The sequence below is a fragment of the Calidris pugnax genome, unplaced genomic scaffold (genome assembly GCF_001431845.1).
Source record: "Calidris pugnax isolate Ruff unplaced genomic scaffold, ASM143184v1 scaffold273, whole genome shotgun sequence".
NCBI classification, from domain to species: domain Eukaryota; kingdom Metazoa; phylum Chordata; class Aves; order Charadriiformes; family Scolopacidae; genus Calidris; species Calidris pugnax.
Genome location: NW_015094508.1, coordinates 1,105,875 through 1,123,588, shown reverse-complemented (window position 1 = coordinate 1,123,588; position 17,714 = coordinate 1,105,875). Strand labels below are relative to the sequence as shown.

General features: G+C 39.0%; 1 protein-coding gene across 1 annotated transcript in view; it reads left to right on the top strand.

Annotated features, from left to right (window-relative positions):
• Positions 1–5,357, top strand: part of FCHO2 (FCH domain only 2) — a 95,935-nt gene extending 90,578 nt beyond the window's left edge. The window contains exons 23-25 of the mRNA XM_014964834.1: positions 401–465; positions 2,674–2,838; positions 3,075–5,357. Coding sequence (XP_014820320.1) covers positions 401–465; positions 2,674–2,838; positions 3,075–3,097 — 253 coding nt within the window. The 3' untranslated portion in view covers positions 3,098–5,357. The remainder of the gene's footprint in view (positions 1–400; positions 466–2,673; positions 2,839–3,074) is intronic.
• Positions 5,358–17,714: the final 12,357 nt, after the last annotated feature.

Here is a 17,714-nt window from a genome sequence, read left to right as displayed (position 1 = left end):
GGTGCCAGGAGGCTCACACAGGGGAGAGCAATCCACATAGCTCTCCCTCATACCATTATCATGAAGCATAAAGAGATGGCTTCCAAACTGCTTCCAGGGCATTTGGTCTTCCCTTACCCTTGGGGACCACAGAGGGGTTTGAGTTGTGGAGCCACAGGCAGGGCTAGTGTTAGCCATATAAAAAGGTGGTGTGTACTTCTGAGCTCTACTGCTCTGGGGCAACGCAGACACACTCGCCTCTTTTCCTGTTTGCTTTGTATAGTTTTCCACAAGCTTAACTTCAAATCATTAAGTGTATTTATTAACCTCTGTTTAGAGATGTCTGTGACATACTGGTGTAGATCTAGGGAAACGACATGCTAAAACTGGTGCTTATAACTAACCTACCATTCTCTCACAGGAATGCAGACCAGATGAAAGCATATTGGAAAATATCTAGCATTTCAGAGAAGTCTGAGAACGGAGGCAAGTTGCACTGTTTTGTTTTGTTTTCTTGAACAGAAAAACTATAACAGTAAAAAGGTAGTCATTTTAGCGTCTACACCCTCATGCCTGTTTAACAGGTCTTCTCATGCTGTATCCTGTTTACCACCTTCTCAATTAATTTCCTTCTGAGAGATTCCATTAACAGTGTGATGTCAAAATACAGATTTATTAATTAGCTGTTCAATTAAAAATAGTGAAGCCCCCTGAAAGCAGTTAGTAGCTCTAAAATAGAGCTTAGACTGTAGAGTGGGTAGGAAATTATTACTTCAGTGCTATTTGGAAATGAGCAGTTATTCAAAGGAAAATATGTTTAATATCTGTCTTTACATACATTGACAATTGAAATAAAGTAGAAAGAGGTAAGTGAAAGATTTGGGGGAAGGAAAAAAAAAAAAGATCTAAAAGTCTTGTGTTGACATAGACTCAACAATAGATCATTGTTGACCAACATTTTGAGGGTCTTTCTTTTGACTATATACAGCTCCAGGAAAAAAATGAATCTATGCACATCTACTCGGAGTGGTAATTGATGCAGCATTTTGTAAGGTACCAATAGTTGTCCTCTGCCCAGCTGCCTTTCCCTGAGCCTGGAAAGGGAAGACCTCTTCTGTTCCTGCAAAGGCTGCAAAGTTGTGGTCATAATTCAAACCAAATCAGAGATAATTTTACCTGGCAGAGGTTGTTTCTGTGGTCTGGTGTACTTTGTCATTCACTGACCTCACATCTGTCTTCCACATGATTACTTGGCATAGACCTCTTTTTTTTTTTTTTTTTCTAATCCGTTTTCCAAACTGTGGAGAAGAAATGATACTAAAAACACAAATGTGGCCAGATGAAGAGCTACTGTGCACCTGCAGAAGAGCATAAAATGGGCTGCCAGGGATGCGGATTGCATCCTGTGTATTTTCAGTAGACTTGCACATCTCCCACTGCCTCTGCTCTATTCCCTTCTCACCATCTTTCTTCCCCTTTTCTTTGAGTATAAACACATAGTACTCACCATTCAGTGTGAGTAAAGGAAGTAATGCTATGCTGGTCTGACACTCACAGAAACAAAGGGAGCAGTTGCACAAACTCTGTCAGTGTCTTGAAGTCTTCTTTATTTTGGTAGACTGGGTGGTAAAATGTTTGGGGTTTTTTATGGTCCAACACATATTGTGAGCTGTCAATTGCAGACAGAAATAAAATACAAACCAAACTTTCAAAGTATGTGAATATGTAAGTTTCCAAGCTTAGAGTGGAAAAAAGTTCCCCAATTTACCCAAACTATGACAGACCCTACTGAAGAAAGGAGATGGACCTTAAGCCAAATTTATTAAGAACAAGTCATTGCATAAAACAATTTCGTTCCTTAACATTCACCCCATTAACATTTCAGTTACTAACTTTCCTCATTATTTTACAGTTCCTATTGAGTAGGAACTGTTAAACAACAGCGAGTTGTTTTAAAGAAGTATAAATACTTGACTTTCATTACTCCTTATTAATTACTTAAATCTCTTTTTTCCCCCAGCATATTTTGCAAGAACAAGAAAAGACTTGTTTAAGAACTTTTAAATGCCTTGCATTGATTACAGAAATGTACTTAAAGTAATTCTCAACTATTACTACCTTACAATAGCATCAAGGTGATGACACTCCACCACTGTCTCTGAAAAATCAACTGAAACTTGGGGGGAAAAGCATTTAATCAGACCTTGTCTTTATTAGAAGAATAAGAATTTCTTTCCTCTGGGTACATTTCTGTATTTATTCCAATGGTCTTGTTCCTGTACATTAATCCAGACAGATTGGGATATCTAAATATTCTGATGTACTTTCAAATCTTCTAATGAAAAGTAGTACATACAAGATGGGTGGTATTAAGTACTTGCAGAACAGCAAGCAAAAAAGATTATTATAAGGACCAATCAGATATTTCAAGTAGTAAGAGATAACCAGACCGTCTGATACCCACATTCTGTATAATTGCAGAAATGTGTATCGGTTCTCTTTAAATCACTCACTAGTCATTATCTTAAAGGCTATATTGGGAAAAACAGAATTGTACTCTCACCTCTTTTGACAGTTGATGTAGAACTGCTGGTACGAATAGATCTTAAAGGTCACCGTCTTACTACTAAAAATTTTGGAAGATCATCTTGCTCTTGCAAAACAACCAGCTTTTCAGTTTTGTTATTTTTATAGGTTCTGGATCCCTCAGGGCAAAATTTGAGCTTTCAGAAGGACCCAGTAAACCAGCAACACTTGCAGTGCAATTCATTAGTGAAGGAAGTACCCTTTCAGGAGTAGATGTGGAGCTCGTAGGCACTGGCTATCGGCTTTCCCTCCTTAAGAAGAGATTTGCCACTGGTAAGACACTGACGTGCTTATATATTCCAATTAATATTATATATTCTATAGCGGTAAATTATAAAATATGAAACTGTTAATTACGTGATGCATAAAAGGTTACTATTAATTAAAATGTGGCTGAAAACTTTCATAGAAGTTTTGTTTTTCCATAGTTACAGAAACTGCTGCAGGAAAATACTGACAAAATCTGTTTTACCTACTGACTGCAAAAAAAACCTACCTTTGTTTTTCAGGTCGGTATATGGCAGACTGCTGACGTACCTGTGAAAGTCATTGGATCAAAGGAGTGGAAGAAGCTCTCTCTGCCCTCTCTACTTTTCAAACACTATTTTAACATGCATTAATTTTTTTCAAAATGTTGACCTACTTTGAGGCTAAACTACAGAACAGAAAATGCACTTTTAAAAGTCATTTTGCAAACTTTTTATTACTTTATAATAGCACTGATGTCAACTTCAACACTGTCTGTAAATGATCAACTGCAATATTTGGGAAAATTCGCTGAAATTTTAGTAAATTTATATAGATGAAGTAAAAATAGTAATCCATAGTTGTAATGAAAGTATGAAATCATATGTTATACTGTAAACATTAAACCTAAACGTGTAGGAGAGCGAGTAAGAAATATTTGCGCTTTCCATAAGTAATATTCATTTTTCAGATTTTTAAATTGCCAGTTCTTAAAGAAGGCAGAGGCAAAGTCTCATGTAGTTCTTCTGTCCACTCATGCCACAAAAATAACAATGTTGGGGATCTATAAAAGAAATGTAACTTGATGCTCTTGTATCATATATTATTAACATGTAAGTTGTTTTATATAGGGTTTTTTTCTTAAGTGCAATGTGTTACAAAATTGCAAAAGACAGCAGAGATTTACTTCTGCAGTTAGTAAATTTTATGGGCGTTGTGATTGTTTTCATTAATGCTGTAGATTTAATTTATTTTTATATGAATTGCATAACATTTGTGCCTTTTAAAAAAGCCTGTGCCTATCCAATTTATTATTCACGTGCCTCACTTCCTTTTTTAAAGTTTGGCTCTCCGTCAAGAAAGCACGGTGTTTGTATAATACACACAACTTTATAAAAGTTCCTGCGACTGGGATTGATTTAGAAGGCAGATTTGCAAAAACTGGAGATTGTTTTAAAAGAGGCTTAAAATACTGGATTACTTCCTCATGGGGTAATTGCAATAGATGCGGCTGTAGTAAAGGGAGATGCATCACGCAGGACTTTGAAACTCTGAGACAGTAACTTTTATATCACCAAAGATGAGAATCCTGAAAAATGACTGAAGATGGTAAAAGCAAACTTGTGAAAGCAAACAGCATTTCCCTTCACTTTGACTGCAAATCTTTGGACTTTGAGTGCTTTTGGGGTTGTGTGATGTGAATGTAAATATAGTACTTTAGGAAGAATAGCATTTTAAAAGGGGATTTTATGGCAGTAGGATGACTACTGCCATTTCTATTAGTTTAATTTTTTTATATAACCACGAATTTTAATATTTGTTTTGTCATCTAATCTGCTTGCCACAGTCTAAGCACAAGTAAGTGACACATTAGTAACGTTTTTTAAAGCAAGTCACTAACTTAGAAAATGTTCTATGTATTTGTATTATCAAGTGTTTTTTCAGTGCCGAAATCAAAAAAGTATTGGGGCAAAATAATTCAATAACGCGCATGTGAAAATTTCGTATGACCATGTTGAATATCAGTATCTTTTTCAAATTCTCTATTAAAACAATAAAACATGCTTGAACTAATTCATGCAAAACCAGTGATGAATTGGACTGCTGAAGCTTTACAATAAATTAAGGCTACATAAGTTCTAATGTATACTACACAGTCTTGCAGACAAGAGTTCCATTGTTAGCACTAAGCACATACTGTACTGTAGATCTGATTGGAAAAGTGTATTTGACTTGTAATTTCTAATCTTACTGAATGATAAATTTCTCACTCATTAAATGGTACAGTCTTTTTACTGGAATCTTAATTGTAATCTGCTTTGCAATCAAATTGTTTTCAACATGACAATATGTTATTAATGAAAACCCAAAACTGTATTGCTATTTTTAATCAAGTATTACTTTCATTTCTAAGTCAAATGAAGTAGTTATGTTTCAGCACTTTTTAAAACTAGCCTTCTTTCAGGTGATTATATATACATTTGCATTGGGTGCAGATTACAATTTTGAAGCCATACAAGTTTATATAGACTTTTTGTAAGAAATTCAAAAACAATGTAAAAAGTACATCTGATAAAAAAACCCCATATGTAGCAAGCTGGTTCTTGCTTGTGTATACAGCAGTATCCGTTGTAGCTGCCTCCTAAGAAAATTAATTTTAAACACAACTCTAAAGGATCTGAATTTTTATGAATTGTTACTACGTCAAACTGTAAATTAGAGCATACAAGTTTATCGTACAAAAATTGTAAATACTTCTGATTTTTCATAAAATGTAAATCTAAATAAAATTGCACCCATAATAAACATGTAATATATAATTTAAATACTGATTTATACTGCCTATACTTTTGCAGTTAGTTCCACAGAGCTTCTAAGCAATCAGGTAATAGAACAAAACCATGCCTGTATTGAACATATTTAAAGTGTGAGTTGATTTTTAAGGGATAAGGGGTAGAGATAATATATGAACTCTTCTATATATTTAAAAAACACCACAGAGGATGTAGGTGGAAAGATGACTTCTGTGAAGAGTTGCATATTTACTAAACTGGAATACCTGAGATGTCTACAATGGCTTATGTCTTACTAAATTTATATGCTTAACTAATAACTTAGATTAGGCAAAACTGCGGATATATTTATCAGAAAAATCTCTCTATAAATAGTGCTATCAAATGCTGTACGTTGCATAACTTCCTTAATATGCCCATATTTTGTTGAGTGTACAGGAAAAAAAAACAGTGGCAAGGTTAAACTAATTCTTTCTGATATCTTATGTTCCACCCATCCAAAAAAGTAGATTATTTAAGTACTACTTCGTCAGTCTGAGAATAGTCCGTCTCACAGAATCACAGAATCACCATGGTTGGAAGGGACCTCTGAGATCATTGAGTCCAACCTCAAAAAAACCCCCCAAAAAACCCCCAACAACAAAACAAAAACCACAACACCCCACCACATCACACCCACCCACAAACCAACAATCTCGGGCACTAGAGCATGCCCTGAAGAGCCACGTCTACACGTTTCTTAGATACCTCCAGGGATGGTGACTCCACCACCTCCCTGGGCAGGTTGTTCCAGTGCCTGACCACCCTCTCAGTAAAGTAATTCTTCCTAATATCTAATCTAAACCTCCCCTGCCGCAACTTCAGACCATTTCCTCTTCTCCTGTCATTATTCCCTTATTATTCCCTCCCATTATTCCCTCCCATTATTCCCACCTCTCTACACCCTCCTTTCAGGTAGTTGTAGAGGACAATGAGGTCTCCCCTCAGCCTCCTCTTCTCCAAACTAAACATGCCCAGCTGTGAGCACAGAAACAAAAGCTGAAACTGAACAAATGCGTTTGTGTCTGTTTCTTCCCCATGAATCCCACAGCCTCTATAACTTTAGTAAGAAATGACTTATTAAATGGGCTGTCTCAGCTGGCTGCATGTCATTGCAGTAAGTACCATTCTTGTCATGCTGGAAAGCAATAGTCCAAGGGCTTGATTCTTATCTTCTGCTGGAAGGCTGGAGCAAAGAACGCAAGGGCCCAATGGTCAGACCAAATGGTCCATCCAGCCCCATAGTCTGTCCTCAGCAAGGGCTGAAGAACAGGCAGAGCTCACAAGCCGCTTCCTGTCTGCTCCCCCAGCATCCTCAGCTACTGGTTTAGGGATGTAAAAGGGTATGGCTCTGCTCAGCTCTCCTGGTATGCACTGAACTTAAAGTATCAGCAATCACTGACTGCTCTTGGCACTGCTCTTAACATCTGATTTTTGCTATTGTAAGCCAGTGCCCACATACTACTCACAGCTACTATAAACCGGATTTGTACTGCTCCAGCAGGTTTGTAATAGTATCTAAGTACATGATCAGGTAGTTTTTCAGGGATAACTGACTACTCCTACCAGTGCCAAATAATATTTATGTAGGATATTTGAAAGAGGTTAAGATATTTGATTATCAACTGGAACGGCGTGGGAGTTAGTTACAAGTGTGGTGGGTTTTGCTATCTAACTAGAAAGGATGGTCTTGCATCACGACAAGAAGGATTACATTTCAAGTCTTGTGTGTTTGAGAAGTTTAAGATAGGCATCTCAATATCTGTGTAGCTTTTTTTTTCTTGGAATTGCTAGATAATTGGTTTCCATTTCAGTTGTCATGAAAGGGCAATTTTACTTTAGAGCATGCAAGAAAAAATTCAGGAATTCCTCCAAGGATAGAGTAAGCTAAAAACAGTTCCAAGAACTAAAGCAGCAAATAACATATTTACTGTGTGGTGCTCTTGATAGGACTGATTACCAGGCCTCTTAATTGAAAACTTAATGTTTATCTTCACCTCAGCATATTATTACACTACTGAGTATTCCTTCTCAAGTCAGTTTGACCTCCATGTTTACTGACATGCTGATTTTTAATTCTCCCTTAGTTCATTCAACAACCAGTAGAAAGCATACAGTCTTTAAACACTAAAATACTCTTAGAAACACAAGAGGCCTCTTCTGTATTACTTACTAAACATTTAGTACTCAAATGCTGCATTTTCTGTAGCTGCTTTCACTTCCTTTGAATCCATTCTTTCTGATTTTAAATCTGGGATGGCTATTTTAATTATTATAACATAAAGTATGATTTTGTTTGCCATTGTCCCAGCTGTGTTTCTTTTAAAAAGTCTTGTTCTGTAACTTAGCTTTTCTTTTTCATTAATAAAACTCAGCTATTTTAAAAAAAAAAGTTAATGATCACAAGCCATAAATCATGCCAGCTTCTCCACTCTGATTACGATTCAGCTTTTCCTCACAGCATCATGCAACCTGCCTTCTTTAAGTTCTCATTTCCTGAGTTGTGTTTTCAGCTCCAGAAAGTTAGCAGTGGTAACATCTTCAGCAGTGATTCAGTTCTTCCTTCACCATGGTTAAAAGCAGCAGCCCATTTTTACAACAATTGCTGATTTTCCCCTCCAGATGTCCCCTCCTGCTTTGTAATTAGATAATATAATACCCACAGCCTTCCCTTCCCACTGCTGTCATTGGTAGGTTATATGAAGAGTCATCACTAATACAGAAATGTTGAAGCTGCCCCAATCGTAGTACTGGTAAGACACTGCATCCAGGCAAGATGCACCAGTACAACTTGAGAAGGAAAAAAAATAACAAACACAACAGCCCAAGCTAAAAATCTCTTATTTACCTTCCACCTCTGGAGCCTTACGGGACTGTGGATTTTGTCAGGGAACCAAAGTCTGGACAGAACTCAGCCCCTGATGAAGCACCTGGTTTCATTCTTGACTACAAATTTCTCCTCCAGGTGTCAGAATCCCTCAGCGTCTGTTACGAGTCCCTTCTTGCTTCTGAGCAGTTCCCAGATTGACAACGCGCAGGTGAGCGCAGGAGGGCTGGCGCAGCCTGTGATCTGCCCTCTCTGCAGCAGACATCTCTCCAGAGTCTCACCAGTCTATTCCCAGGGACTGGCCAAACGCTGCTGCAGCTTTTCTCCTGCTGAAATCACATGTCCATGTTCTGAGTCACTTGGTCGTAAACAGTAGGCTGGATGTCTGCTTCTAGTGAGAAGTTAGAATAATCTAGTTTTATTTAAGGTCTAAAATGCAGAATATTTCTTGATTTAAGAACATCTTGTACAGCTAGGACAAGAAACTCGGCCTCAGACAAACGCACTGTTATTCTGGCATAATTTCTCTAGGTAATATAGAGCAAACACTACACTCACAGGAGACAGAGTAAGGAAATTACACGGAAAAGCAGATATGGGCTCCGGTGTTCCCTTTAGATTAAGGGGGAGAATATGTGTTTGACACAACTTTCCCATAAAGGAGTTGAAAATTTAAAAAAAAGATAGGGTGATGGGCCACGATAGCTATCCTCTTGGCACCCTCAACCTTCTCAAAACTGAAGTTGTATCTTTAATGCTGCAGGGGAGCGTGCAAGATGTCTCCCCTGGCACAAAGCGCTGCTCTCTCTGTAGCTGTGAGCTAGAACTTGGCATCACAGCCCTCAGCACTGATGGAGCCCAAGGAGCACGGTTCACCCCAGCACCCGCCTTGGCTTCCAGGCAACAATCAGCTCCCCAGGGCGAGATGTGAGGAGACCAGACCCCCACTCCCCTGAGCTATGGCCTTCAGATTGCTCAGGGTGGCAGCACGTTTGCCAGCTGATCCCTGAGAGGTGCCACAAAACCACACATTAGAATTCAGAGGTTTTTGGCAAAGAGCATCATCTAGCTTTTCCCCCAAGGGATCATCCAGATTAAAGCAATCACACAATAAGCTGGTTTTGGTAAAAAAAGAGTAAAACCAGAATTTCTGTTTCAAGGAGCATTTAATCCCCTTTGTAGGCAGCAACAGTGCAGTCTCCTGCTTTTCATGCTACCCATGGTTAGGAAAAGCCAGAAGTTGACCCAAGTTAAAAAGAAGATTTCAAAAAGTATTGTATCTTTCTTAAAGTGGTGACTATCACCTCATCACCAGTTTTTAAGCAAGAATTGTGCTGAGTTTTGCGGTTATATAATTACTCCCAGCCCAGGAGAACACAGACTCAACTATACCTCCTATTCAGGTCAACAGTAAAGGCAAGTGTGTTTGTACCAATACACAGCAGGAGCAGTAGTATCCAGAAGAGATGTTCACTATTTCACATACTGACAACAGTCCACAAGCCATTATTTTAGCATCTGGAGCCAGTCTTAAGGGCTTGCTCCTATGTCCAGCATAACTGTTAAATGGTAATATTTGGAGTCTCCTGCTGCTATATTCAAACCCCCATGATCCCTTCTATTGTTGGGTTTGTTTAGGTGTTCATTTTTTTGGAATTAAGAAAACAGTAGAGTATTTTTAAAAACTTGTTTAGTGTTCATAGTGAACAGTATCTGCCACCACCCATATGTCCAGGCCAAAGATGGGTTATCCAACTATATTAAAATTCTTGTTAAGTCTCTTCTGGACACTTTCCTTTCGTTAAAGGGTCTTCTATTTTCTTAGACTTTTAAAAGCATTCTGTACTATCTCGACCATGAATGTTTAGCAAAGCCTTCTTCACTTCTCTCCCACCAAGGTAGGCCTTTTTATTGTTATTGCTGCCATTAGCTATATTTAAAGACACACAAATTGGATGTTTACAATAGATACACAACCAGAAGTTTACAAATAACAATTCAACTGAGTGTTAGACCACACCAGGTACACTTCAGTGTTCTCCCCAGAAGGTACTGTCTCTACAGAGACAGCTTCTTGTATGCACTCCACTGTCATCTCTGTAACCCAACTATGGTAACTGTAGCAATTGGGTCACGGTGGGGAATACGTTAAAAATGTGAGAGCATTTCTGTAGTGAATAAACTGGTGCCATCTTTCCAGAATAAAGCACGCTGCAGCACGGTTCAAGAGACCTCCTTGCTGTAGTCAAGATGTACTTTTAAATTGGAACACCCAGGGCTGCTGGTGAAGACCACACTGGAACTACTTACAGTCTGCTCACACCTGGATTTAGAGAGACACTGTTCGCATTCGAGTGATCTGCTGTCAGCCATACCTAATCTTGGAGAATCCCTTTAGCCCTCTCTCTCCTGAGTTAAAAAATTGTGTGCTCTGATAATTTGGTTCAGCAGCTGCTTTCCCCTGGGAGGGTCCTAAACTCTGCAGAAGCTCCCACGCTTGCTGGCTGTGGGCAGATCGTGGGCAATTTATTTATAGTGCCCCAAACTGAGGTGAAAAAGTGGGGGCTGGAGCATAGAGGTTGTGGCAAGAAAGAAAACATGAATGAAACACTCTCTGATGCAGTCATCAAAGAAAGAATCATAAATTATACCTCATCATTATACCTTATAAATCATCCTAAGCTGCCTGGCTGGACTGCACAACCAAATACTAGTGACAATCAAGTCACTATTACCTGACTGCATTTGTTGTTTATAATCAGGTTCAAATAGCATGAGCAGGAGGTACTTCAACAGGTCAACTTTCAGATTTTCTAGATGCTCATAAAGCAATAATCCAATGATTGAATGTCTATGCTAATTAAAACTGACCAAACTGGCTTAGGCTACAGCTTCATGAGGAGCCAGTTGAACAATTCAGTGTCGCCAAAAGACACAGGCCATGCTCTCCATCTTCACCCACCACACCTTGTACCAGCTCTGGCATGCATCATATCTGTTAATGAGTCAACTCACCAACTAGACATTCATCAAACCCAGGGAAAAAAAAGAAAAAAAGAAAAAAATTGAACAAAATATTTATGCTCAGTTAAGCCAACTGAAGCAGCTTGCAGCAGGGTCCAGCAAACGAGGGTTCAGCAAAAAAAATATAAACCCAAGAGCAGAGAAGGGGTGGGGAAGGAGATCTCCCCCTTTGGGCAGCAGCACACCATCAGCCCGGCTCAGCTGCGCCCTAAACCCCAGCCAGGGAGCAGAACTCAACGCAGCCGGCCCCAGTGACATAATGGAAGACTTCTCCTATTAGTGGCTATAAACCCTGAAGTCATAAACTGTAAGAGATTGATAAGAAAAGCAAATAAACACAGGGGGTAGGAGAGTCCGTGTAGATAGTTTAACTGAGGGTGACAGAAAGGAGTTTGCTCTGAAAAACAACAAAAAAATATGTTTCACTTCCACTGTGTTACTGGACCCCTACTAGCTGGAAATGCCAGAATCAGTTAAGAACACAAAACAGGGGGAAAGAAAATTGTTTGATAAATATTTTGCCACATTTCTTAAAGGATATCTAGATCACATAGTCATGTGGCAAAAATACTTTGCAATCCAACAGTATCTAAAAAGAGATGTTAACACATCATTTACTAAAGCTAAATATTTTTAAACCAGCAAATCAGATAAACAACATCCAAGAATTTAGAAAGTTGAATAAGCCCTATTATGGACCATTAATTTTTATTTCAGTGAATCTTAAAATGCAGGAGAGTATTGGAAGATTAGAAGAAAGCTAACACCGCATAGTTACCAAAAAAAAAAAAGAAAAAAAAAAGGTGACAATCCAAATAACTGTAATATAAAACTTGGTAAGAAAATTAAAATACAGTTAAGATAATTAGTATCAGTCATGGATGTACTGAATAGAGGTCTTAAGCTAATTTAGGATTAGGTTGAAAATCTGGATCATAAGAGTAATAGGGTCAAAGGAAAAGAAGATTTATGTAAGATACCTGATTTAGCAGTACACAACGTCTTGGTTTATAACTAGAGCAATGCAAGAACACGACAGATTTAAAAATTAGTCTTAAGACATAACTAAATTGGGAATTAACTTTAAGGATGTTTCTGGTGGATACCTGCAGACTTTATAATATTGAATATTTTTCCATTTGCCTGGTGTTAAAAAACCTTAACTCGCTTCCACCTCAGTAAAACTTGGTATCTGCCATCTTTTACTTCAGCTTGAACATGTGGAAAAGACATAGGCAAATGTGCCAGATCTGCCTGTACAAAGGAGTCTGGGAGGCAAGGTTCACTTCAGGCTGACCTGGAGTTCCTGCTAAAGGTAACTTCTGAGCTTCACCTACTCCAAACTACCCCTTTCTACATTCTGTCCTAAATCTTGTCCATCCACAACAGAAGCAACACTGTCTGCCCCACATACTAACATCCTTAGATTTTCTCTGTTTGGACAGAATACATTTCTGGTGTTGCTTTCTCCAAAGATCCTCCTGCAATCTCCACCCATCTTTTTCCCAGTGTCCGTGTCAGATCCTACCAGGCCCTCAAAGGCAATTAAACTGTCTGATATGATTCAAGCACTTATGGGACCAAGTCAAACATTCTTATTCCTTAAATAAGTGCTCTATCCACAAAGCTGATGTAAATTCTACACACCACAGTACAGTGAGGCACAGGGCAAAGAAGACACAAACTTTGGTGGAGCAGTCTTTGAGAGAAGAGAAACCAAATTCAAAGAGGATTTTCCCCCGTGTGAGTGAAAGTATCAAAACAAAGCTAAATATCAGCTGGGGTGCTCAGAACATAAAAGCTTCCTACAGAATGAAAGAACTGATTACACGCTGAAGTAGCAAGAATCTAGATGGAAACTGTACAGTCAACTATAGTAAAAGTAGTAAAAGCTGACAATCTAATAATCTGTTAACTTCCATCTAAAAAGAAAGGATATTTCATCACAAATATTAAGAAGAAAAAAAAAAGACTGCTGAACTAATCACAGTTCATTAACACTTGGTATTCCCCTCCCCAGGAAAAAAATTTCACACTCCAGAAGTTCATCCCTCCTGAAGTTGCAGTATCACAACATCAAATTAAATGCTTTAATTTTTTGTGTCTGACAGATGATTTAGTCTTAGCTAATAAATGTGTCAGACACACAGAGAAAGCCTATAATACATCACAAACAGTACATCCTGCACTCTTCATACAACACAAAATTCTACCTTTGCAAATAGTCTTCTAGTCTTCCAGCCAAAATAAAAAAGCTGCACAGGTATATGTTACAGAGATAAATCTATCTGGTTGAAAGCTTAAAAAAAATTCAATGCTCTGCTGACAGAAGAAGAAACAAAGTGCAATATGACCAGATATGCATCAGCACTTGAATATTTGAATGCAAAAAGCATTTTCCAAAACTGTACTCAGAAGGTAATTTTGGTTAATACTAACCAAGGAAGATTAATTAAAAGGAGCGCTTAAAATATGTATCAAGCCAGTATCATTTGGCACACAACCTGGTAAGGTTTTGCTCTATAACCTTCAAAGAGATATTATTTCCCGTTCAACAGGTGTCGATCCAAAAGGGCTTAGTGTAGCTTCCTTAGCTCTGGTATCACACACTGATGATACAGAGTCACCATCACTCTTGCATAAATATTGATCTAAGATAGATGAAAACCATCACATTTTGAGCACTCAAGCACCTTCAGCAGCGTGAACCCCAAATGAACAGGTCTCATTGTGTACTTCCAAATGGATCTTCGCTTCCAAATGACCTCCTCGCTGGGACCTGCCCTCAGGCTGAGAAGTTCAAGGTTTCTCTTAAACTCTGCTGTATTTTGGGCAAACACAAAACCAGCACCTACAGCTCTGGAAAATATAACAGGATGGGAGGACAAAACCACATGGAAGCAGACCTCTGGCAAACCAAAATACAGGACTCCCAGGCCACAGAAAGTAAACACTCTGACCTTGCAGCCTAGAAATGAGCATTCAGCCGTCGGAGTTCTTTCTCCTGGGCTGGGGCCACTTACTCATTTACATTTAAAAGTTAACTGAACTCAGTCGGTGACACACCACCAACCTGCATTTTCTCCTGGTTAAGTGCACACCCAACCTACCAGCCAGGTGTTCCTTTTAAAGGTTCCTGAGGGCGAGAGGGGCAGCACCCACAGCCCCGCTCCAGGGAAGGGGTCTCAGCTGCAGACCCCTGTGCTGACCCCTCTGCAGCACGCCGCAGCGCTCCCAGGGCCCACCTTCACTTCCTTGTCCCCCTCCACGCTGCCGAGCCACAGGTTAAGGGTTACCAGTGCCACCAGGTGAACCATCTGTCATGCCTTTCTCTTAAAAGTCAAATGCAAGCGTGATAAGCAAACCCAACAAATTAAGATGCAGATGTTGAGATACAAACCGAGCTCTCCCGGCCAAAACAAAGACACTTGATTTTTATTAGGGTTAATGCATAACTGCTTTGAATGTTATTAATTTTTAATCACTTCTCTCTAAACATCTTTATTTCCTTTCAATACTTAAAGGGAGTTTATAAGAAAGTTGGGGACAGACTTTTTAGCAGGGCCTGTTGTGACAGTACAAGGAATAATGGTTTTAAACTAAAAACTTCTTTACATGGAGGGTGGTGAAACACTGGCACAGATTGCCCAGCGAGGTGGTAGATGCCCCATCCCTGGAAACATTCAAGGTCAGGTTGGATGAGGCTCTCACCAACCTGATCCAGATGAAGATGTCCCTGCTCATTCCAGGACGGACTGGTCTGGATGACCTTTAAAGGTCCCTTCCAACCCAAACCATTCTGTGACTTATTCTATCATTTACCAACAGGAATATTGAACAAGACTCTTGGATTCACACATTTTTTAGAGGCATTGGGAGAAGGGTAGGAAAGAAAGTTTATGAAAAAGAGGCAGTGACCACCAGCAAAGACATGAACCCCCCTAGCATGCCCAGGCCCTGCAGAGAGCAGTCATCTCAGTGCTGTTATTGGGTGTCTCCCAGTTCCTCCTGGAGGAGGGACCTTCTCAGGTCACCTAGGTACACTGCATGAGCACAACCCACTTGGCCGCTGTGCTGGGGGAGGGCACCAATGCCTGGTTCACCCTCCCTTTCCAGCACAGCCAGCATGATACCCTTTTCTGCGGTTCTTTTGTAGCTATTTGCCAAACTGCAAAGAAGAACTATTTCAGGGTTAATTAAGTTTGGTTCAAAAGCTTACTGAACGTTGGCAGCAATGTTTTTGTCATTTCTGAGCCCATGAACTGACAACTCTAATAAAACGAACATTTTTATATCCCCATATTTCTAAGTATAGATCTTTTGAGTCTACCAGAACTTAAGTAAACAAAACCACACAGTTCTTAGCTATTCAGCTGAGCTCTGCAGTCTCTGTGCACACTGAGTGCTTGCTGTGAACTAGCCATACAGAACTCAATGGGAGTTTGACTTCTGTGCCATCATCTCATTTGGTCCATGCCATCACAGCAAGCAAGTTGTGAAGCAAATTTATAAAGTAAAATTTACCATGCGTTACCTCCATGCGTTCTTCATCAGCTCTTGCTTCAAGGCATACTAGTAAGAGGTCAGCTCTCACTGAAATAAAGTCAGTAGCGCCAGCCTTGACTCAACAATCTTGTACTGTTTCAGAAAAACACAACAGAAAAGCTTCCAAGTGTGCTGTGAAATATAAACAATATTTCTCTAGTGGTTACGTTCTCATCAGGACAGTTTAGGACAGTCTGTATTCTCTCACTGTGTCTTCAAACACCTGCACAGCTTCTGCAGATCATATTTAGTGTTTTTTAACTGAAGAACAATCTCAGCACATCCAGTATTTCACACGTATAATCTCAGAAGAGAAAAATTTCTGACAGCTGTGATTTTGTTGACTAGTCTCATATTGCTCATAACAGACTAACCTATCTTCTGCACAGTGGAATTTTATTCTAGACGTGACATAATCACTTCAGTCTTACCGCATTCATGCCCTCATTTCTACAGACCATCATCATTAGGCACACAATCCAAACCACAAAAATGGCTTTGCCATTTATAAGCACGTTTGCCAATTTAAAAAAAGACGAATGCAAAGTTAGTAGTTTTCATTTATATTTCATCAGATTATTGCCATAAGTAGTGGCTGCCACCAAAAAAGCCTTGACTAATTCCAGCCAATAAACTGTCGACAACTATACTTCGCTCATCATCCCCAATGTTAATCTTCTTGTCAGTGTCTTCACAAGTGTTACTGACTGTGACACCAGAAATAATTTCAAAAGCAGTGACTTTCTAGTAGTTCAGAGTTCCCTGTCATACTCCAGGTGCAAAGGCACTGTAGCATTCCATAGCTCCATGCTCCATTGCAAGCATTCCATTGCTTTCCGTGCCAGTCCAAAATACTTTGTTTTCTCTGTCAGCATCCACATCCAAAAAACACTGTCATACAGCCACGTCCAGACTTAACACAAATAACTCTCTCAATACTTTCCTGTATGGCAAAAACCCCTTTAGCTCCATTTTTGCCAAATATTACCAGTTAGGCCCTGGAATTAAAATATGCGTTACACATAGTTAAACAGTTACTACATTAAAAGTTTAAAAAAATAGTTTAAAAAGTAATTCTTATTTTAAATCACAAGATATGGCTCAAGATCACTGTTTTATGACTACAGTCATATGCTTGGAATCAACATCCACTTAATCCACTGAAAATTCACACCAGGCTGAGTCAGAATCTCACAAACTGAAGAATAATATTCCTGAAATCCCTTCTTTCATCACTGGTATCAAATCCTGAAGCCCAATGCTACAAGAAACCCAAGTGGTGGATGGAGGAGAAAAGCTGATGACAAGCTTTGGAGAAAGAAATCATTTGCATGTAGATGCTAGCCAACAAGCTTGTTAACTTAGGCCAAGACCAACCTTTTATTTTTAAATAAAAAAAGTGAAATTCTTAAGACATGTTAAGTTTAGTACAAGAAGTACTTACGTAATAGGAAAAAAGTATTTACATAACAGGAAAAGAGAGAGAACATGTATCACAGCAGTGGTCCAGTAATTTAATGGTATTGGACAACTGAAGAAAGTTTAGCCTCACAAAATACTTTACACAGAAATGAGCACCTAAATGTTTCGGGGGTTTTTAATTATGAAAGCTCTGCGTTGGAAGAACAACAGAATGAGAATCAGATATTAGAGAACTGCCACATAAACATAACTACATCTCCTTGTGTCACTGTTGTCACATATCATAAAACAGTCTGATTAAACATTTTTATGCATTTTCACTCTTTGCAGGACTTCAGCTTCACCTTGTGTTCATAACAAGCCGTACCCATCTTCTTTTGTTCTCTTCAGGCTTTTTTTTTTTTTTTTCTCTGACTCCCTGCTTTTTTTCTTCACTGAAATACTTGACTCTTCACAGAATACAGGAACCACTACTTCACGGTCTCCCATTACTGTGAGATTCTTCACAGCAGTATCTGAGTGTTTCACAACAG